General features: G+C 42.0%; 1 protein-coding gene across 2 annotated transcripts in view; it reads left to right on the top strand.

Moving 5' to 3' along the window:
* The window catches only part of LOC126183884 (uncharacterized), a 184,736-nt gene that overhangs the window by 92,810 nt on the left and 67,390 nt on the right, over positions 1-24,536 (top strand). For both annotated transcript variants that reach the window (XM_049926188.1, XM_049926189.1), the window contains one exon: positions 15,422-16,548. In XM_049926188.1, coding sequence (XP_049782145.1) covers positions 15,422-16,548 — 1,127 coding nt within the window. The remainder of the gene's footprint in view (positions 1-15,421; positions 16,549-24,536) is intronic.

The raw sequence follows: 24,536 nt of genomic DNA, 5'->3' as shown, positions 1-24,536 counted from the left end.
GAATGGATCTAATAGAATCAGAACTCATTAAAAGTGCAGGAAAGGAATTTGTCAAACAGCTTTTTGTTAAGATTTAGATAGATAAAAGTTTCCCTGATGATTGGAAGTTAGGTATCATCTGCCCAACACACAAGAAAAGTTATACCATAGTTTGGTCTAACTACAGGGGAATTTGCCTATTACTTAAAGCATATAAAATATTCTCCAACATCCTATTTAATAGGCTTACACATTATGTTGAAAATGCTGTTGGTGACTATCAACGTGTGTTTTGTCAAGGAAGAGCCACTGTTGATCAGATCTTCACGATACAGCGTATACTAGAAACATGTAAATAATTTGGGATTGATACACATCACGTCTTTATAGACTTCAGATCAACCTACAACGGTATTGACAGAAGGAAGTTGTGTACGTTATGGAAGAGTTAAGCATTCCTCATAAATTGATTGTCTTAGTGAAAGGTACTATGGGGAACATCTGCAGTCAAATTAAGATACAGCATATGTTATCAAGTGCTGTGGCCACAAAAAATGGAGTTAAGACATGGACACACATTATTCTGCCTTCTGTTTAATATAGGTGTGGAAAAGGTTATAAGAGATGCGGGCATCAGTACTAGAGAGACTATCCTGTACAAATCAGCTCAGTTGCTGGCATATGCAGACGATATTGATATAATTGCAAGAAAACCAAGAGCAATGGAAGGAACCTTTAAAGTCTTGAAAGAACTGCTAGAAATGTGAACCCACAGATAAATTAAGAGAAAGCTAAGTATATGCTTGTAACTAAAAAAGATTATCCAAATGTGCCCCCATCAATAGAAATTGGTTTGTATGAGTTTGGTGTTGTGTGTAGTTTCACTTACCCTGGATCAAAAGTAAAGTTTGGGAACAATGTCGGCTCTGAAATCCAAAAATGAATGTTTTCCGCCAAGTGCTACTGTGGCCTCAGAAAACATCTGAAATCTAAGTTACTGTTCGGGAAAACTAAAGTTACGATGTATAAAGTTTTAGTAAGGCCATTGCTAACATATGGTGCTGAAACATGGATGTTAACAAAATTTGATGAAAAGCAACTGGGCATGTTTGAAAGAAAGATCTTGAGACAAATTCGTGGGCCGGTGAAAGAAAATGGTGTCTGGAGGAGGATATTCGGCTATGAAGTCTATAATATGTACAAACATGTTCAAATTATTAGACTAAAGACATTTTTTCCAAAACTTTACATTTATTACAGATTTACATCTACATACAGATTATATTGGTACATTCAATACTTTGTATGCATACCTTTGTTCTTATTTTATCCGGTTTGGTGTAGTTTTGTTAACTTTTCACATGACATTTTAATATCATTGTCATGGTACCAGATTTCCTCTAGTTTCTCCATGAGATCTTGTTTGGAGGCTATTGTAAATTTCCTTAGCCTCTGTTTCACAATAGCCCATAAATTTTCAATTAGGTTCACATCGGGACTATTTCCTGGCCAGGGCAACACTTTCAGTTGCTTTTCTTCCAAGTACTTGGAAACACTTTTGGCTTTGTGGCAAGGTGCCTCATCGTGCATAAAAGTGGCATCTTTATTAGGAAACCACTCATTTATTTGGAGGAAAAGTTCATTTTCTAGGATTTCTTTTTATTGTTCTTGCTTCATTGTCCCTTCAACAATGTGTAATCTGCCAGGACCTTTCACGGACATCCCACTGCAGACCATAATGGAAGTTGGATGTTTCACACATTGCTGCACACACTCAGCTTTGAACTGTTCTCCAGGTTTGCGATGAACATACTGGCTGCTTTTTTCCATCACAGTGAATACAGATTCATCACTGAAGTGTACTTGAAGCATGTGTACAAAATTGCAAGTTGGAAAATTGGGGAATAGTAGCAGAGGAGACCTCAGCAGTCCCAAAATTCAACTGTGCATTTCTTCAGCATCAGTAAAACATCACAATTTCAAGCCAAAACCCCTAACTTTAGAGATCAGACCCACATAATTTACCACATCATTGTAGATACCTTAGCCCAGTTGTCACTTGCCCACTCCTGAAGTTGTGTAGCCCACTGCAATCTTTTAGTTTTCATGGCAGGTGTGGTTTTTCTGTTTTTTCCTTGGTCAGCATGCCTTTAAACCACATTGAAACAGCCTCCTCCTCACTGTCAGAGGTGAAACTTCAACACCCAAACCTTCCAGCTGACGGCTCAAGTCTGTAGAAGTAAGTTTACGGTTCATTGTTGCCATGTTTGTAAGTCTGCTCCTTGTTCTAGGACTGATCGTTCTTTTACGCCCACATTTTCCTTTCCTGTTTGTCTTGTATTCACCACCTTTCTGCACTGAAAGTTTGATTCTGCTGACAGTTTTCTGTGATATTCTCATTCTGTCAGCAATTTCTTGCTGTGTCTAATGATTTTAGCCAGAAGTGCTACCACAGCTGCAAGATGTGCTACCACAGCTGAAACTTTCTGAGGTGAAACATCTTTTGTAGTTATAGTTATGTCATGTTCCGTAGATTATTTTCCCAATTATTTTGTCAATATGATGTGGAACAAGTCAGATTACAAGATATATATACACACACATGAATAGTGCTAATATTAATATTACTGAAATTTTTAGTTCTACACATGCAACTACATTTAGAGGAACATTTTTTTTGTTTTTATTTATTTACCATTTCTGAAACAGAAATTCCTACATGGAGTAGAAGGAGTCTTCCCCATAACCTCACTTTCCTTGGAACCTCCACGATTTATTCCTATAGCTAAAAACTGCAAGTTCACAAGCTATATAATGTCTTGTTGATGTAGCAAGAAGTTGATAGAACAAATAACAAGCTGAAGTACACCACAGAAACAAAACATTACTGTAAACACAGTTTCAAAGCATGTGCACAAACAACTAACATAAACACTATTTAGAGAGAAAATGACAATTGTTACCAACTCTGAAAAATTCAGTGCTCTGTCAGTTGCTTGGAAGGGAAATTTTATGGCATCAGTCTAACCATTGAAACAAATCAATTATTACACTTTCCTATTTTTACAGCAGAAAACTTAGAATATCAAAAAGAATCGTTTAGTCTAATAATTTGAACATATCTTTATAATGAACCAGATATTGTCAGCTACATTAAGATTAAAATGCTGGAATGGACAGGATGTGTGCTGAGAGCAAACAACAGAATGATCAATAAGAGATTCAGCACAGTGCCTGGAAGAACTACAGGAGTTGGAAGACCAAAGCTAAAGTGGGAGGAAGATGTCTGAGAAGACATAAGGAAAATCGGAATTCAAAATTTGTGGAGTTTGGCACTAAACAGAGAAGAATGGAATAATCTTTTACTGAAAGCCAAGGCTCGCAGAAGACTGTTGTGCCAGTGATGATGATGAGTTGTGAAACTAGACATCTTAAAAAGCAAAAACTCGTTTTTAATGAAAATTGACTTGAAGGATGTAAAGAACCTGATTACTGCCAGACAGCTCAATCTGGATTTTGATACAAGAAATGCACTAAAAAAATTGATAATGTATCTGAAGAAGAAATATATTAGCTAAAGAAAAGTATGCAAACCTGTGTTATTGGCCTACTAGAGAAGTTATGAGAAAGGTCAGTCCTCCAATACAACCCAACACATGCAATTTCCTGAGTGAATCCAGCAGTCGCATTAAACCATGAAGTAGCTCAAACAAGAATGACAGTGTGTCTTGAAATTTTGGTATCAGATGGAAGAATGTCTGGTTCAAAGGCAGGCCTTGTCAAACTTGAATTTGTAGAGATTTGCAGAGAAAAAAGACGTGAAGATAAGGTGAAATCTTACAAGAGAAGTGAAAATCATATTGGTAAATTCTGGGTTGTTGTTATCAAATTATCTTCAAAGACATACCCAAATTTCCACGATTTTGTGTGAATTATTTTAATAACCTCATAGGGAATTGCTTAGCAAGGCTTTCCTGTAAACTCCAAAATACGTAAGGAAAAACCTTATTGCTCAAAGATGCATAGACGGTGCAATCCAACATGCTAATGTACTTGAAGTTTCAGCAACAACAAAAGTCATGTACACTGTTTTCTCAGTGCACATTCTTTGTACAAAGATTACATGAAAAATGAGGAGTAGGAAGGAGAAAGAGGAAAGTAGGAATGATTATTGAACAAATGAAAGCAAGGTGAAATCAAAGAATTAGAAACAAGAAGAGCTAATATATTGAGTAAAGCCTCAGAGAGTCTGGCAGAGACAGAAAATTTAAAGAAATAATGTATTCATTTTTATTATGACAGATTTTTGGAGTTTTCTCCCTTTATAATCAGTAAGTAATAATGTTTACATATTTGTAAAAACAGAATTTGTAATTTGTTATTAAAAATGGATGCTGTAGTGTCACATTTTAAAAAAGCAACCTGGAAAAAAATTGCCTTGTGCAAAACTTGGAAAAGACATTGAATTGAAAATGACTTATTGCTGGACACCCTGTCTTTTCCATGCAGGCACATTGTGAGCCTTTTTTTGGTGGTCATGGGGGGGGGGGGGGTGCTTTCTCCAGTTTTTTAATGCTAGAATGGAGAGTTTCTGACATTCCTAAAGCAGCAGAAAGAGATCATTCTGACCTCGCATAATAAAATATTTTCGTGTCTGACTTAAACAAGTACTTTATTTTAGTGTATGTTCATCCCTACCTTTTTGTGAGTCATAACTATAGTTATTTAACATGGTAATTAATACATTAAATATTTAATTCAACAAAAATTACTGTTCTCTCATTGCTTGTGCAAACAACTTTCCTAAACTATAGACTTTCATATATTAACTATTTGTTGAACCTTTTTAGACACACACAATATATATTCCTTGTATTATACAAGCATGTATTCTACATGTGTTTTTAGTTATATTTTGTAATCAAGTCATTGGAATATGCTTGAAGCACTTAGCATAGGTGGTTTCAGTCTCACGTGCACACTTTCCGCACACTGCTTTGTCGCACTGTACATAGTTGTCACTGGTCTTGTTGCCTTTGCAAAGGCTGATTTGGCACTTCTTCCACTTTCTAGATAATTTATGTCCTGTATCCCCTCTTCTTGTCTGTTCTGCTTCTTGCTCTTTCATTCCCTTGAGTTCATTCACCAGCTGAAGTGTGAACTGCTTCTCTTCCAATTTCATGTTTGTTCCTATTTTGTAGGTGACCCATGCATTTATTGCCGCCATGTCCAAGGTGTTGTAGAAGACATGTATCAGCCACCTCCTACATGCAACCTTTGTAGTGTGCTTATAGGTCATCTGATGAATCGTGTCCATCCCGTATTTTGTTGCATTGTAGAATGTAATGTCTCCAAGTTTCTTCTTTTCTTCTTTGCTTATTGCCACTTCAGCATCTCAGTGTATTCAGATGAATGACATTTTTATTCTTCTTCCTTCGTATACAATCGTGGTGCAATTTGTGTTGCTAATCTGACACAGGATGGTGGTGGTGTGTATTTCAGCATTTGGCTTCTTTATCTCAACAGGGATTTCATGACAAATCTTGTTCATGGTACCAAATAATGAAGTGATCTTTTCTTTGGGCTTCATAGCAAGATGAAGAAACATGAAGGAGTTGTCTGCCATCATATTTCATCCTTGATGTAGAAATGGCTTCATGAAACACAGAATGACATACTTTCTGAGTGATTGCTTCTTTCTGTGTGTGTCCTGTTTTCTGAGATATGAGAAAGCATTACTTATATATCTTTTTGCTACATTGGCAGCAGTTCAGAATTTTTAAGGCTGTATTTCTCGAGTTTGGTGAACATGAATCAAGCAAACTTGCATCTTGGTTTGCTTGGTAATAGTTGCTTGTCTTTGATTATAGTTTTTCCAGGGCAGTAAGAATGAGTACTTTTTTCATGAACTTTCCCCAAATTTCAGATACAAGAGCAAATTTGTTGGCAGGCAGGCATTCAACTCGGGTTGATTCTTTGCCGAAACAGAGAAATCTGAGAACATAATGAAATCTGTCCTTTGCTGTAACATTCCTAATGAAAGTAGGCCCCCAGAAATGCAACGAAAGGTTATACACAGACATACCATTTGTACAAGTAACATCCGTTGCATATATTGATGGCTATCAACTTTACAGTTTAGTACTTTTTAAGTATTTGAGTCTGCATATTTCTTGATATGACATACCATTGCTTCTCCAAAAATAAGATGGAGGACACTGTTGACAGAGTCGTCTACTTATTGGAAAGTGTAAGTAGAGAGACCTCCTTTCAACTTTGGAACTTGCACAGCCTGCCTTTTTCCAGAAGATGAAAATTGGCAATCTCCCATTCAGTTCCATTCCTAGTCACCATCTTTGTATATGCTTTCAACTGGACATGCTGTGATGGATGAGGTGAGGATTGATGTAGATCCGCATCTGAATCCTCCTCCACTAATCCCTCCTTGTCCACAGTGACTTTGTCTTCACTTACCTCTGGTACAAAATCCTCATCTTCATCACTGAAGTCAGTTTCTGATTCAACATTAGAATTCTCTAAGAGATGTAACATTTCTTCATCAGAAAGTCCACATTGAGACATTTCTTTCATGGACAGTGAACATTACCTGAATGATACTGTATAAAGTGAGGCAGATTGGAATGTACTCATGCCATGATGTAAAAATGTGCAGCGATAACTCTTTGTGATTACTGATTGTTGCTGCTTTATCGTTGAATTATTTATGTATATTCAAAAGAGAAATTACAGCTGTGTCAGATTGACCTCTTCTGGTGTCAGACTTACCCCTTCTGCCATTCCAAGTATATCAAATGAAGATATAAATATTTTGTAAGTCCTAGTACATCATTGTAAAGAGGAGAAAAACTTGAGAAAATTAATATGATTTCATAAACTAAGTAAAAATATTGGATATGACATTGACACAAAAGTGTGGCAGGGGTCATTTTGACACCTTCCATTGTTCTAGTGGTACTCAAAGACAACTGGAGAGTATCTTGAAGAAATGACCAATGGCAGTACTTCTCGGTCAGGAAAGTAGACCTATTCTGTTGCATGCATGCACCGGTGTTCTTTTGGCTTTCTCCTGATTTTTAACTCAAAGATGGCAACAGATTATCATATTGAAGAGAACCAGGATACGTTTATTAAGTGGTTCTTAGACTCAGTTCAAATTAGTTAGCACCATCAACAATATTGCTCTTGATAATGCCCGTAACTATTCCACTGACATTGACAAGACACCTACCGTGAAAAAGCGGAAATGAGGAGGTGATTGACTGATTTCAGAATCGGAGTACAGAAGTAAGCCATGAACTTAAGAAGAAAAGAGCTAACAGCATTAATATATCTCCACAAACCACGACTCCTCAGATATAAAATTGACAAGTTGACAAAAACATATGAGCTGGGCAGTGTGTTTTCAGGCACCTGTCATAGCAATGAAAGTAATGCCTGTAACATTTTTCCATTGTCATAACATAAAAAATGCACAAGCATAATCGGCTGAATGTTTGGAGTCTGTGGATTATTTACCTGCATTGTAAAATTACAGTTTCATATGAATAAGTAGTCTATTATCATCACCTGAGTTCAAAGTTTCATCTCAAGAACTCAGTCTTTACCCCACAAAAAATTTCTCTCACTGTTTGAAATATATCATATTGAGGTAGTGTATTTTGTATTGTTAGTCTTGTCTATTCCAGATTGATCACATCACTTTAGAAACGCAAACATACTGCTATCAAATGGAAAAATACGTCAATGTTGGCACATGATGAAAAAGCTGCAACAATTCCTTGTACTCTCCATAGTCAAACTCAAAGAATCTTTCAGAAGAAAAGTGTGAATAGAGATACTACACCCAAAACACAAGTTAATTTTAAGGATCTAGCCTCAAAGATTTTGACCATTACTCATAGTCGCCAATTTATTCTTAAAGGGCTTTGAGGACAGGGCACTGAGGACTTAAGTTTTGCAGGCAATGACCTTCTGGAAATACATTTATGATAACATTTTTGTCTGTCCTCATGGACATGATGTTCTTATTCGATTTTTGGATCACTTCAGCTGTCTTCATCGCAGCATTATATTTACCATACACACACATTATAAATTGAAGTCCCCTGCCAAATTGTTCTGTATGCGAAAGCTAATCTTAAAAAGTACTGTGTGGATTTTGATATGGTTTTCACTAACAGGAACTTGCACATTTGACATCTTGTATTTAAGGAAAATGATACTGTGAGAAGCAGATTTTTTGGGCTATGGAGTTTGAACCATTCCCATAGGTACATGAAAAGAAGCATAGATATGTCGCCTTTATTCCTGATGCTGGAGGCATATCCTTTAAGAATGGAAGAATTTTAAGAATGATATTGATAAGGAGTCAATTGAAATTAGGTTGGCAGACAAATGTGATTAGTAGAGGTAATGGTATTTCTCGCAGTAGGATGTGGAAGCCTGTATTATTGTACATCAATGCACAAAATTCTTTGGTGTGGCTGGCCCAAGTGTTTGAGGATAGTCTTTGTTCTGCTAGGGGCTGTGCCACAAGCCCAGTCGTCAGGGCAGTAACCATGGCGGGCAGCACATGCGCCATGTTTGGTACAGGGGCTATGTAGGATGACACCGAGCGATGTGTCACAGTGTTTAGTTCACTGCACTCGCATTCTGGAGGATGACTGTTCAAATCTCTGTCCCTCTATCCCGATTTATGTTTTCCATGATCTCCCTAAATCTCCAAAGGCAAATGACAGGGTAAGTTCTTTGAAAGGTGAAGGCTGATCCTTCCCCATCCTTCACTAATCAGGATCTATACTCCATCTCTAATGATCTCATTGTCAACAAGTAGTTAAACACCTTCCTTCCTTCCTTCCATTTCTTCTTTCCTTCCATAGGATAATGGTACCCAGCCTTGACATAATTTTCAATGGGACTCGGCAGCTGCAGCGATGTCCCTCCTGAAGATGGAAGACAGATGGATCACCAAAATTTGTGTTGTGTTATTGCCCTGCTCTGATGATTGGTATTAGTGATCTGCCATATTGAATGTTTAGAATGTGCCTTTGCTGCCTGCAGCAGCACACTCCTCAATGGCATAGTGTTAGCCTACCAAGCCACATAGCTTGTTAATGTAAGTCGACTTGGGTAATACTCTAGAAAGTCTGATATGCATGTTCCTCTAATTCTTCAAGGGGAATTTATCATTTGTGGTGAATTAAAAAAGTTGATGTTAATGAACTTAAGATGGCTGAGGTAACGAAAGCAGTACAGTGTAAGAACCATAACAAAGCCAGTAACTAAGCATTTGGGAAGGAAAGCTGCTTTAATTCTGACATTAATTGCTCAGTTACAGCCAGTATATACAAAGGCAGGCATTGCTCACAGCTATGTCCCTATAGATCTTGTCATAAGTGTTGTTAATAAGATCAACACTTTGCCACTTAAGGACTGGGGAACGTGCAACAAATCTGTCAAATCTACACTCCTGGAAATGGAAAAAAGAACACATTGACACCGGTGTGTCAGACCCACCATACTTGCTCCGGACACTGCGAGAGGGCTGTACAAGCAATGATCACACGCACGGCACAGCGGACACACCAGGAACCGCGGTGTTGGCCGTCGAATGGCGCTAGCTGCGCAGCATTTGTGCACCGCCGCGCCGCCGTCAGTGTCAGCCAGTTTGCCGTGGCATACGGAGCTCCATCGCAGTCTTTAACACTGGTAGCATGCCGCAACAGCGTGGACGTGAACCGTATGTGCAGTTGACGGACTTTGAGCGAGGGCGTATAGTGGGCATGCGGGAGGCCGGGTGGACGTACTGCCGAATTGCTCAACACGTGGGACGTGAGGTCTCCACAGTACATCGATGTTGTCGCCAGTGGTCGGCGGAAGGTGCACGTGCCCGTCGACCTGGGACCGGACCGCAGCGACGCACGGATGCACGCCAAGACCGTAGGATCCTACGCAGTGCCGTAGGGGACCGCACCGCCACTTCCCAGCAAATTAGGGACACTGTTGCTCCTGGGGTATCGGCGAGGACCATTCGCAACCGTCTCCATGAAGCTGGGCTATGGTCCCGCACACCGTTAGGCCGTCTTCCGCTCACGCCCCAACATCGTGCAGCCCGCCTCCAGTGGTGTCGCGACAGGCGTGAATGGAGGGACGAATGGAGACGTGTCGTCTTCAGCGATGAGAGTCGCTTCTGCCTTGGTGCCAATGATGGTCGTATGCGTGTTTGGCGCCGTGCAGGTGAGCGCCACAATCAGGACTGCATACGACCGAGGCACACAGGGCCAACACCCGGCATCATGGTGTGGGGAGCGATCTCCTACACTGGCCGTACACCACTGGTGATCGTCGAGGGGACACTGAATAGTGCACGGTACATCCAAACCGTCATCGAACCCATCGTTCTACCATTCCTAGACCGGCAAGGGAACTTGCTGTTCGAACAGGACAATGCGCGTCCGCATGTATCCCGTGCCACCCAACGTGCTCTAGAAGGTGTAAGTCAACTACCCTGGCCAGCAAGATCTCCGGATCTGTCCCCCATTGAGCATGTTTGGGACTGGATGAAGCGTCGTCTCACGCGGTCTGCACGTCCAGCACGAACGCTGGTCCAACTGAGGTGCCAGGTGGAAATGGCATGGCAAGCCGTTCCACAGGACTACATCCAGCATCTCTACGATCGTCTCCATGGGAGAATAGCAGCCTGCATTGCTGCGAAAGGTGGATATACACTGTACTAGTGCCGACATTGTGCATGCTCTGTTGCCTGTGTCTATGTGCCTGTGGTTCTGTCAGTGTGATCATGTGATGTATCTGACCCCAGGAATGTGCCAATAAAGTTTCCCCTTCCTGGGACAATGAATTCACGGTGTTCTTATTTCAATTTCCAGTAGTGTATTTATGAAGATGAAAAATGTTATCCATTGCCTCAGGTTTGCATTAACTGTTCTGGTTTGCACCTTGTATGGTTAGAGGCTGTTTAATTTACACTGAGGAAAAGAAAATTGAAGAACTGAAAATTACAAAACAAATACCATTTGCAGAAGCAAAGTAAACGAATAAAATGGTGCAACTATCTATATTTTGATCCTCATCTGCTTCTATTGAGCAAAATGCTTTCTGTCCAAGTGTGTTTCCCGATGTAAGGCAAGTTTCTCATCTCAGTACAAATATTTTCAGGTAGCAAACTATCGTAAAGGACGCCACAGATGTTATCCGATAGAGATACTAATTGTGAATTATTGCTGTGGATACTGATATCTGCCAGGGCCGAATGAAAAGTCTCACAAGTCCTCCCTCCCACAGTTTCCTCTGTCCAAACAAGTATTGGAAGCTCACCTTGACAGAAAGGAAGGAGAAGGAGAAAGATAGACTTCTGTTATCAAATGGTTTCCATTTTTCAGTGCAATTTGAGACAGTACTGCTTCTAATGCAGGCAAGACCAATTTCTGTGTATTCAGAAGAGACTTCCACAGTAATTGTGATCATACTGGTGATAAAACTAGTTCATTGGGATGTGAAGCTAGTTGCTCAATAATATTAAAATGTAATCATCGTGGAGGCTGAAGTAAGATGCAATCTCTTGCTGACAACAAAGTCTGTAACACACACACACACACACACACACACACACACACACACACAGAGAGAGAGAGAGAGAGAGAGAGAGAGAGAGAGAGAGAGAGGGGGGGGGGGTAGGATCATCTAAAATGGTTTCACAGACCTATGGAATGACTGAAAGCCACAGTATTTCTTAATTTTGTTTTTTATAGAACTGCTATAACCTTGTTACAAATTTTGTGAAAACCAAGGAAAATCCAGTTCAGGATTATCAGATTAGTTACCAAATGTCGAGCATGCTTCACAGTTGGGAGTGTTCAGTGTGGACTATATGCTTCTCCTGGTACTATCCACACATTACAGTATAAAGTAATGAAAAGTTTAGACCTGATGGCATGTTTCCATTGGTTGGCAGTCTGAAGCCTCTCCTTTGCATCGATTTGGATTGCAAGACGTATAGCAATAGCATCTCCACCATGAATAATTTGTTTATCCAACTTCACCTCACTGTGTTTTGAAGATGGATATTAAGCTCAGCAGTCGTTCTCATGACAGAGGACATGTTATTAGAGATAATAATCCTCTTTAACTCTCCCCTGTTTTTCATCAAGTTTACTTACTTGTAACTGGGTTCCCTGGAATTCTTCTCATTAAATCCAATAGTTAACTGCTACTAAGTGTTTTGAGTGAACTTAGAATTACCATACACAACATTCCCAAAGTAGATTTGAATTTTATGGAATTTTGATTTCATTTCTTATGTTGATGATCTTTTTAAAAAAAGTATAAACTCTCACTTGTAATAATACAGATCAGTTAACTCATATAGATTACAATGAATCTAAATAACATGAATGAATGGAATAATGCTTGGTACGAACCCGATAAATGTCTAATTATATCTTAATTCATCTGACTGAACATAATGAATGCTCTGCACCAACTGACTGTCTAAACATTAATCAGTAAAAGCACAGCCATGAGTGAACATTATAATATTGGACACAGGCTCATTATGTGAATGTTACTTGATGATTGCGTAGTGTGGACTGACTTCAAGTAAGTGACTACATAGTGCTGACTGAAACAAAACTTTATGTGGTGACGGCAAAACACAGATAGACTGACAACTAACTACACACGACTGAATCTTGGTGGTAACTTCCTATACAAATATTACTCTATGAAAACACAACCGGGGCTGACTTTAAATAGTGCTTTCTGACTAGGAATTTTACATAATGAGTTTTGGTTGCAAAGTGACTGTGACTGTGACTTTGACTTTGTGCAGAGTACCTATTTAAAGGCACACATAAGATTACCTTTATAATACGATCAAATAAAGGGTAGTTACAAGGGTACTTCCCCCAAATTATGGGCTTCTGCTTTTTAAAAATAAAAAAACTGTTTCTTTTTTATAATAATTACATAATTTTAGAGGTTGAATGCTTACATTTTTCCATATAATCTCCAGTTCAGTCACTGAATTTTTGTAGATGCTGTGATGGTTTTTGTATGCTCACATATGCTGCTATATCATTGAGGAAGACTTGAACCAAACCTTTCACCCGATTATCAAAGCTGAATTGTGTTCCCATGTACTTTTGCCTTAGGATACAGGTGGTAATTGTTGTGTGCCAAGTCTGGACTATAGGGTGGGTGGGGGATGATTTCCTATTGAGACACCGAGCGAGGTGGCGCATTGGTTAGCACACTGGACTCGCATTCGGGAGGACGATGCTTCAAACCCACATCTGGCCATCCAGTTTTAGGTTTTCTGTGATTTCCCTAAATTGCTCCAGGCAAATACCACGATGGTTCCTTTGAAAGGGTGCGGCCTATTTCCTTCCTCATCCCTGACACCTTCTGAGCTTGTGCCCCATCTCTAATGACCTCAATGTCAACAGAGCGTTAAACTCTGTCTTCCTTTCCTCTTTCTTCCTTCTATTGAAACATTTGCAGGAGAGCAAAAGTTTGACTGACGACATGTGGGCAATCATTGTCAAGGAGAATGCTTACACACTTGCTTGACATTCCTCTTCTCCAGTTCTGCTTTGCCTGTCTGCGTCTTTTCAGTGTTTCACAGTACCTGTCAGTATTTACTGTGATCCCAGCAGGCATAAAATTGACCAACAGTACCCCTTATTGATTCCAAAGCACAATTGCCATGACTGTACTAGCAGACTGTATTTATTGTTGTTTGGTCTCAGTTATTAAGTTGAATGCCCAGGTTTCATTATGCATGACAGACAGTTACAAAAAGTTGACCTTTTTGTCTGCACAATGGTGAAGAAATTTTTGGGGAGAATTAACTCGTTGCTGTTTGTGGTTGTCCTATAGCATTCGTGGTACTCATCTTATGCACACCTTCCGATATTGCAACTTTTACATTAAAATCCTGTGAATGGTGCTTCAGGAAACCCCAGGAACAAAAATTCAGATATTGTCGAGAGTGATCTGCTGGTCTTCACATGTGGATTGCTCAACCTTCGTGACTGTCTCATCAGAAATTGATGGTCTCCTGCTCCTTTATTTTTCATAAATTTCAATATGACCGGCTGTAAACTCTACACCACTAGTGAACATTTTTGACATCCATGCACAACTCTCCATAAACATCCATCTCTTGGTGATGAATTTCAGTCGATTCAACCCCTTTGTATTCAATAATGAAATCACTGTATGAACTCTGCACTCGGTATAAAAGTCCAATGGGAGCTCCATTGTCAACATCTGCCAAGCTGAGACAGAGAATCCCAGTGAGGCCCATACATGCTCGTTTGGGGGGTGAGTGAAGCACCGATCACAACAGTGAGGACAACACACTCACAAACAGTTTCTCTGTGATCTTCAACACTTTAGAGACCTTTCTTTGGGATTACCCTGAATAGAATTTTAATAGTAATATAAAAGACAGAACAAGCAGACAATATAGATATACATTAGGCAGCAAAGTTATGTTGATTAACAATGGCATAAATATCGTCAAAATTTTATAATGATATGTTGTATTTGAGGTAGCAAAATTTTGGATGTGCAGTTGTATCCCTGCGATTTAGCAAAGGCCACCAAGAATTTTCTGAAAACTGGAGTTTCAAAAGGATTATGTCCTAAGATTCTGGAAACAGACAATTTTGAATAAAGTTCACTTTTTAAATACACTATCTTCTGAAAATATAAGATGTTCTTTAAAAAGAAGAAATAACAGCCTTTAAATAAGGTATGTCAGTTGTAGAACAAGTAATTATTAACAGAGTTAAATGTTCAAGTGCACATGGTATTCACAAGCAGTAAATTTTGCATATTTCATTAAAGAAAATGTTTCCTCATGAACAACTGACAGCCTGCAACCTACACACAATTTTGAAAAATATGGCTCAGATAAGAATTTGGATATTTGATATGTAATTCTATTGTATGTATATGTATTTGATATGTATATGATAATCCATATCATGGAAAAGAGAGCAGGAAAAAAGTATTTAAATTATGAGTAGCATTATAGCAAGGAAAGCAATTCGACCTTGCTAAGTTTCATTGCCTATCAGTAAGTTTAGTTTATTCTCCACCATTGTGTCTGACAGGTTTTACATTGACTTTGTACAGTGGCATTACACTACAGACAGTTTATCTTGGCACCCCTGGTATGTTTTAGACTGTTATCACAAATATGGGCACCTGTAAAATTAACTCCTAAATCACAGTGTATCAACAAAATACCAAGGTAATTGCAGTTCTGCTGGCAGCACAAAATGTGTTAATGATTAATTATTACAGATAGTCTCACCTATGCACGTTTATCACATAAGCTTTAAATTTATGTAAGTTAGTACAAAGAAATTGTACAATGATTTTAATTCCACAGGCCAGGCAGAAGCTACCATAACAAGTGAGCCAAATGTAGCTGGTGCATCTATTTCAAGCAAGATCCCCCTCATAGATATTGCTGATGATGATGATGATGATGATGATGATGATGATGATGTTGAACCAGCAACGGATCCTGAAAATGAACCAGCAACGGATCCTGAAAATGAACCAACAACGGATCCTGAAAATGAACCAACAGTGGATCCTGGATATGGACCAGCAGTGGATCTTAGATATGGACCAGCAGTGAATCCTAGATATGGACCAGCAGTGGATCCCAGATATGGACCAGCAGTGGATCCCAGATATGGACCAGCAGTGGATCCCAGATATGGACCAGCAGTGGATCCTAGATATGGACTAGCCCTGGATCCTAGATATGGGCCGGCAGTGGATCCTAGATATGGACCGGCAGTGGATCCTAGATATGGACTAGCAGTGGATCCTAGATATGGACCGGCAGTGGATCCTAGATATGGACCGGCAGTGGATCCTAGATGTGAACCGACAGTGGATCCTAGATGTGAACTGACAGTGGATACCGGATATGGACTAGAAGTGGATCCTAGATATGGACTAGAAGTGGATCCTAGATATGGACTAGAAGTAGATCCTAGATATGGACTAGCAGTGGATCCTAGATATGGATTAGCAGTGGATCGTAGATATGGATTAGCAGTGGATCGTAGATATGGACTAGCAGTGGATCGTAGATATGGACCAGCAGTGGATCGTAGATATGGACCAGCAGTGGATCGTAGATATGGACCACCAACAGATCGTAGATATGGACCAGCATCGCATCCTGGATGTGTACCAGCATCGCCTCCTGGATGTGTACCAGCATCGCATCCTGGATGTGTACCAGCATCGCATCCTGCATGTGTACCAGCATCGCATCCTGCATGTGTACCAGCATCGCATCCTGCATGTGTACCAGCAACGCTTCCTGGATGTGTACCAGCAACGCTTCCTGGATGTGTACCAGCAACGCTTCCTGGATGTGTACCAGCAACGGATCCTGGATGTGTACCAGCAACGGATCCTGGATGTGTACCAGCAACGGATCCTGGATATGTGGATGATGATGATGTAATTGAATTAAGTGATGACTCATGTGAGGTAAGTTTTTCCCCTGCAAGATAATTAATTTGTTTCACAGATTTATTTAAAATGTTTATAATAATACAGGGTGTTTCATAACTTCAGAGTCAACATTATACAGCATTCTAAACTGAGTACTTCCAGGTAAATAGTGAGTGGTTGGAAATTCACATAAGTAACTTACACCTTATGTCAACAGCTTCATTGTAACTGTTCGTTGCATTACAGTAGCATGTAAAATTTTGCCGCACAATATCAGATGTCTGTGTTCTGTGTAGTACAACTAGGCAGGCAGCCAGCCAGGACCCTGCTAGCGAGTTTCATACATTGACAACTTTTTGCAAACCTAAAGGAAAAATTCTGCTTCTGAAACAATGTGGATGATTGTATATTATGTTTCAAGTAGTGCCACCAATGTTGATGCAAGAACATATGCGGTGTGTACTTCACGTGCATTGCTCTTCCAGAAACCTTGTACCCCTTAAATATTCATTTTCAGCCATTGCTTCCTTATCTCATTTTGTTATCCTCTACCATTTGTATAATATTCACCCTAAATCTTTGGGGCACTTCATAGTTGTGAGGAATATTTTCAAATAATTTTAAATAATTAAAAGAAATTGTTCATTGAGATGACAAAAGTCATGGGATACCTCCTAATATTGTGTTAGACCTCATTTTGTCCAGCATACGGGCAGCATCTCAACGTGACATTGACCCAACAAGTTGTTGGAAGTCCCCTGCAGAAATATTGGTCCATGCTCCCTATGTAACTATCCATAATTGTGAGAATGTTCCCAGTTCAGGCGTTTGTACTTGAATTGATCTCTCAGTTATATCCCATAAATGTTCAATGTGATTCACGTCAGGTGATCTGGGTGTCCAAATCATTTGCTCGAATTGTCCAGAATGTTCTTCAAACCAGTCGTTAACAATGGTGACATGGTGCATTGTTGCTTGGAAATGTGAATTCCATGAATGGCTGCAAATGGTCTCCAAGTAGCTGAACATAACCATTTCCGGTCAAAGATTGGTTCAGTCGGACCAGAGGGCCCAGTCTGTTCCGTGTAAACACAGCCCACATCATTATGGACCCACCAGCAATTTTCACAGTGCCTTGTTCACAATTTGAATCCATGGCTTTGTGGGGTCTGCAACACACTCGAACCCTGCCAGCAGCTGTTACCAACCTAAATCAGAACTCATTTGACCAGGCCACAGTTTTCCAGTCATCTAGGGCCCAACAGATACATTCACGAGCCCAGGAGAGGCTCCGCAGGTGGTGCCGTGCTGTTAGCAAAGGCACTCGCATTGGTCGTCTGCTGCCATAGTCCATTAACACCAAATTTTGCTACACTGTCCTAACGGATATGTTTTTCGTATGTCCCGCATTGATTTCTGTGCTTATTTCTGTTGTGGATTGGCAAGACAGCCAACCCACTATGACAGGAAGCCGAAAGGCACACGTTTAAGCTCATGCAGGCTGGAGTGAGGTCTGGAACAGTTAAAGGAATTGAGACCAGTAAAAAAAGTACGTAACTGCTGGAATACTTAACTTTAATCCATAATTGGTGAACATCGCTCTTGACGGTACATGTTTTACAGCATCAATAGTAACTGGTAATGGCGCCTTGCTAGGTCGTAGCAAATGATGTAGCTGAAGGCTAAGCTAACTATCGTCTCGGCAAATGAGAGCGTAATTTGTCAGTGAACCATCGCTAGCAAAATCGGCTGTACAACTGGGGCGAGTGCTAGGAAGTCTCTCTAGACCTGCCGTGTGGCGGCACTCGGTCTGCAATCACTGATAGTGGCGACACGCGGGTCCGACGTATACTAACGGACCGTGGCCTATTTAAAGGCTACCACGTAGCAAGTGTGGTGTCTGGCGGTGACACCACATTCCTCCCCCGCAAATCGGCGGACGGTTGTGGCATAAGGCTTCCGCCCACCGTGGGGAGGACCCCATGTTGACGTATGCGACGAGGTGGGGAGCCTAACTACAGGCGAGGCTGTGCCACCCGCACCCTGCCATGCAGACCGAGGGGAGCGAGGAAACGCCTGAAAACCTGCTCCAGGGTGCACGCCAACATGTGGTGATTGCGCCCGTAGAGAGACAGGAGGGGCCGAAGGGTCGACCTCCATCGGGCTGGGGCACCCAACTGGCGAAGACGACATATGGTCCGGAGCGGGCAAGAGTTCCATGGCGGAGGGCAACTGGTCACGGGAAGCGATCGGCGCCGCGTGACCCAGGGAGGCGCCCAGCGGTTGCAGCGCCGCGTCCACTGCGGGCGTCGCCGGCGGGAGAACAGGCGGCGGCGGCGGTGGCGCATCGCCATGGGGCAAAATGGAAGGCATCGTCGGTAACACCTGGGGCTGAGGCGAGCCAGTAGACGGGTCCCCAGGGCGCTGACCGGACGGCACCGTCGCTGAAAGCAGATGGGGAGCGGCAGATCCTGTGCGACGACAGAGGCGCAGCTGATTGAGATGCCGACGCACCTCACCAGAGGCCCCCAAAATCAGATACATCGCGCGGCCAAGGCAGCGAAGAATGCGCCCTGCGAGCCAACACCGTGAACCTCGATAGTTGCGGTAGTAGACAACGTCGCCTGGAGCAAAAGCAGGTGTCTGCCGCTGCACAGGAACCTGATGCGGCTGATGGAGCAACAACATCAAGATGCGATGAGGGCGACCATGAAGCAACTCAGCTGGCGAGCGACCATCGCGAGGCTGAGAGCGATACGAGGACAAAAAGAGCAATAACGTGTCCTCCCAAGAATGAGACTCTTTCAACTTCAACATCTGTAACTTGAAAGTCCTGACCAAACGTTCAGCGGCACCGTTTGACTGTGGCGAAAACAGTGCGGACGTCAGATGTTGAATACTATTGGCCATGCAGAATGACTGAAATTCTGCGGACACGAATTGTGGGCCATTGTCGGAAACAATAGTCTGTGGAAGACCTTCAATGCAAAAGATAGCAGATAACGCTTGGATGGTGGCAGATGAGGTCGTGGAAGACATCCGGACAACAAAAGGAAAATTTCTGAATGAATCTACCACAACCAACCATCGAGCATTCCAGAATGGACCAGCAAAATCGATGTGTAAGCATTGCCAAGGGGAAGTGGTTTTTGGCCATGCAAAGAATTGCCGCGGTGGTGCTGATTGTTGTTCGGCACACACCATGCAAGAAGAGCACATATTCGTAATCGCGGCATTGATTCCGAACCAAGTACAGTGCTGACGAGCAAGTTGTTTCGTTCGCACTATACCCCAATGTCCTTGGTGGAGAAGCTGTAAGACAGAGGACTGTAACGAACGTGGGACCACGACCCTGGACTGATCATTATCTGAACGCAACAGCAAAACACCATGTCGTACAAAAAGTCTCTCCTTGTGAGCAAAAAATTGACGAACCAATGGATCCCCGATCCGTGATTTTGACAAGGGCCATTGCGTAGCAACAAAACGCAGAACGGTAGCAAGGACAGGGTCAGCAGCTGTGGCTGTAGCTACACGACGAAAATCAATCGGAAACGATTCAACCACGTCATCAGTTTCCGAATCAATGAACATGCAAGCAAGTTCGGAAGAATCGAATGCTCTATCCACAGCAACAGGCAAACGGGACAACGCATCGGCGTTTCCGTGCTTAGCAGTGGACCGATACAAGATATCGTAGCGGTACTGCGAGAGGAAAGTAGACCAGTGAATGAATTTCTGCGCTGTACGTGGAGGGACAGGCTTGGTCGGGTTAAAAAACGATGTCAAAGGTTTGTGGTCCGTGATGATGGTAAAGTGACGACCATACAAGAAATCATGAAATTTTGTAACACCAAATACGAGAGCCAATGCTTCTTTCTCGATCTGTGAATAATTTCGTTGCGCAGACGAGAGCAATTTGGACGGCAATAGGGCAATCGTGCGAACAATCTTTGTGCGCAAGTACAGCACCGATCCCGAAATCCGATGCATCCACCATCAACAAAAGGGGCTTCCAGGGATCGAATGGCGTAAGGCAAGTATTGGAAAGCAACGCCAATTTCAACTGGCGAAAGGCACGTTCGCATTCCATCGTCCAGATGAACGGAACACCCTTACGGCGTAAGCGATGAAGCAGAGCTGAAATGGAAGAGGCATGGCGCACATAGCGATGATAATAATTAATTTTTCCCAGCACACTCTGTAGCTGCTTCAAATTCTGCGGCGAAGGCAAGTCTTGTATGGCACGGAGGTGCTCTGGACTGGGGTGTATGCCTTGGGCATTGAGTACATGTCCCAGGTAGGGTAAGTCACGAGCAAAAAACACACATTTGTCCTTCCGCAAGTGAAGACCATTTTGTCGCAAGACCTGAAATAATGTTCTGAGATTGGCTAAATGTTGTTCTTCCGTCTTTCCGGAGATCACAATATCGTCCGATAGTTTGCTGCAGTAGGGACCGATGCACAAACAGTTTGTAGATATTGCTGAAACAATGCAGGGGCGGATGCACACCCGAATGGCAGTCGTTTGAATCGATACAAACCAAGATGCGTGTTAACCACCAAAACGCGCTGAGATTTTTTGTCCACCGGTATATCCAAGTACGCATCTGCTAGGTCTAACTTCGAAAAATATTTACCCGGGCACAGTTTGTCAAAAAGATCTTCCGGGCGGGGTAAAGGAAAAGTTGCAGTCACTAGTTGTGGATTCACTGTTGCCTTGAAGTCCACGCAAGACCCTGTACGTTTTGTACGAAAGAACGTATACCGTTTGGCAACTACATTGACTGATTCTTTGAAATATGCATCTAATGCAGACAAAATTTCGTCGTAGGACAGAGTTGTTACGTCGCGTCGGGGAAATAATTTGACTATCACACGGTACGTGTGGACGCCTACGGACGAAAGGAGAAAAGGCTGCCGCTCATTACCTTGAATTCTGTAGGCGGCGAGATGGAATCCAAATTGGCATGACCACTCCATCCAGCTTTCCAGTGCAGCACCAAAAGGACGAAAAGGTGGTGCAACTGCGTGTTGTGGCTGCAGTAGCGGTGGAGCGGCGACTGCCGCATCGTTTTGCAGTGCACGTTGACCCTGGACGAGCTGTCCGAGGGCATCCAGTAAGGCCTGCATCTGCTGATTCTGTAAGCGATAAAATTCGGACAGTACATCTGGAGATGGTGGCGAAGCCATTACACAAGTAAATCAGGGCAGTATAGTTACGAACGCGAGTTGGCCTCGTCGCCAAAATTGTTGTGGATTGGCAAGACAGCCAACCCACTATGACAGGAAGCCGAAAGGCACGCGTTTAAGCTCACGCAGGCTGGTGTGAGGTCTGGAACAGTTAAAGGAATTGAGACTAGTAAAAACAGTACGTAGCTGCTGGAATACTTAACTTTAATCCATAATTGGTGAACATCGCTCTTGACGGTACATGTTTTACAGCATCAATAGTAACTGGTAATGGCGCCTTGCTAGGTCATAGCAAATGACGTAGCTGAAGGCTAAGCTAACTATCGTCTCGGCAAATGAGAGCGTAATTTGTCAGTGAACCATCGCTAGCAAAGTCGGCTGTACAACTGTGGCGGCACTCGGTCTGCAATCACTGATAGTGGCGACACGCGGGTCTGACGTATACTAACGGACCGCGGCCGATTTAAAGGCTACCACGTAGCAAGTGTGGTGTCTGGTGGTGACACCACAATTTCACACAGTGTTGTTTGTCTGTTAGCACTGACAACTCTACACAAACACTGCTGCTCTAGGTCATTAAGTGAAGGCTGTTGGCCACTGCATTGTCCATGGTGAGAGGTAATGTCTGAAATTTGGTATGCTTGACACTGTGGATATCAGAAAATTGAATTCCGTAACAGTATCTTAAATGCATATAGCTCCAAATACCATTCTGCGTTCAGTCTGTTAGCTCCCATCATGCAGACATAATCAAGCCGGAAACCTTTTCACATGAATCAACTGAGTACAAATGACAGCCCTGCCAATGCCCTGCCCTTTTGTACTGTGTGTATGCAATACTACTGCCATCTGTATATGTGCACATTGCTATTCGTGATTTTTGTAACCTCAGTGTATATCTATGTGTTTGTTTTTATAGATATTTTCATTTAATTGCAAAATAAGACAAAAATGTATCCGTATGTGTTTCTTTAAAACTCTTTTGTCCAATTTTCAAGATACCTTGGTTTGTAGATTTAATACAGTATGTGATCAAAAGTATCCAGATACCTGGCTGAAGATGAAGTTTGTGGCACCCTACATCAGCAATGCTGGAATTCAGTATGGTGTTGGCCCAGCCTTAGCCTTGATAACAGCTTCCACTCCCGCACGCCTATGTTCAGTCAGGTACTGGAAGGTTCCTTGGGGAATAGGAGCCCATTCTTAATATAATGCTGCATTGAGGAGAGGTATTGATGTTGGTCGGTGAGGCCTGGCATGAAGTCAGCGTTCCAAAACATCCCAAAGGTGTTTTATAGGATTCAAGTCAGGAATGTGTGCAGGTCAGTCCATTACAGGGATGTTATTGTCATGTAACCACTCCGCCACAGGGAATGCATTATGAACAGGTGCTCGATCATGTTGAAAGATGCAATCACCGTCCTCAAATTGCTCTTCAACTTGGGAAGCAAGAAGGTGCTTAAAACAACATTGTAAGCCTGTGCTGTGATAGTGCCACATAAAACAAAGTGTGCAAGCCCCCTCCATGAAAAACATGACCACACCATAACACCACCGCCTCCGAATTTTTCAGTTGCCACAACACACGCTGGCAGATGATGTTCACCAGGCATTCGCCATACCCACGTCCTGCCATCAGATCGCCAGATTGTGTACTGTGATTCATCATTCCACACATCGTTTTTCCACTGTTCAATCATCCAATGTTTATGCTCCTTACACCAAGGGAGGCATCGTTTGGCACTTACCTTCATGATGTGTGGCTTAGGAGCAGTTGCTCAACCATGAAATCCAAGTTTTCTCACCTCTCGCCTAACTGTCATAGTACTTGCAGTGGATCCTGATGCAGTCTGGAATTCATGTGTGATGGTCTGGATAGATGTCTGCCTATTACAAATTACGACCCTCTTCAACTGTAGGCAGTCTATTGTCAGTCAACAGACGTTGTCAGCCTGTACACTTTTGTGCTGTACGTGGCCCTACACATGTCGACTTCACTGTCACATCGGAAGCAGTGGACCTAAGGATGTTCAGGAGTGTGGAAATCTTGCTTACAGATATATGACACAAGTGACACCCAATCACCTGACGACGTTCGAAGTCCGCGAATTTCGCGGAGTGCCCCATTCTGCTCTCTCATGTCGTCTAATGACTACTGAGATCACTGATATGGAGCACCTGTCAGTAGGTGGCAGCACAATGCACCTAATATGAAAAACATATGTTTTTGGGGGTATGTGGAAACTTTTGATCACATAGTATATGTGGGAGGAAGTTTGGGGTTTAAGCTTCCAATAAAGAGGTGGTCACTGGAGACAGAGCCCGAACTTAGACAGGGCAAGGATGGTAAAGAGAATTGACCATTCCTTTTTTATGAGCAAATGATCCCTGTATTCCTTAGAGTGACTTAGGGAATACACTGAAAATCTAAATCTGGTTGGCCAAACAAAGAGTTAAACCCCACTATTCTCGAATGCAAGTGCAGTGACTTAACCACCTCATCTGCTATAGTCCTCTTTTCTTAGCATAATCTCTCATTATGATGTGCTGTAGTCTGCTGGTTCCTTACCACTAACAAACAAAACATACAGCCAAAGGATCACCAATTTTGCTCATCTGTCACACAGTTGTAGTGTGTACTTGGATGTAACAAATGCTGCTGCAGCATTTCCTCTTTACTCTTCTACCAATCAATCACTTGTACAACTGCAGTGAATCATGTTCCTTTGGAAAGGAATGATAATTATTGAAGTATATTTGTGGCAAGTTATAATAGAGATACCATACAGAATCATGATGAAGTGATCATTTTTTTAATTGATACATTCATA

Source organism: Schistocerca cancellata, chromosome 4, assembly GCF_023864275.1.
Source record: "Schistocerca cancellata isolate TAMUIC-IGC-003103 chromosome 4, iqSchCanc2.1, whole genome shotgun sequence".
NCBI classification, from domain to species: Eukaryota; Metazoa; Arthropoda; class Insecta; order Orthoptera; family Acrididae; genus Schistocerca; species Schistocerca cancellata.
Note: the sequence above shows the minus strand (reverse complement) of the source record. Positions and strands in the feature narration are given on the sequence as shown.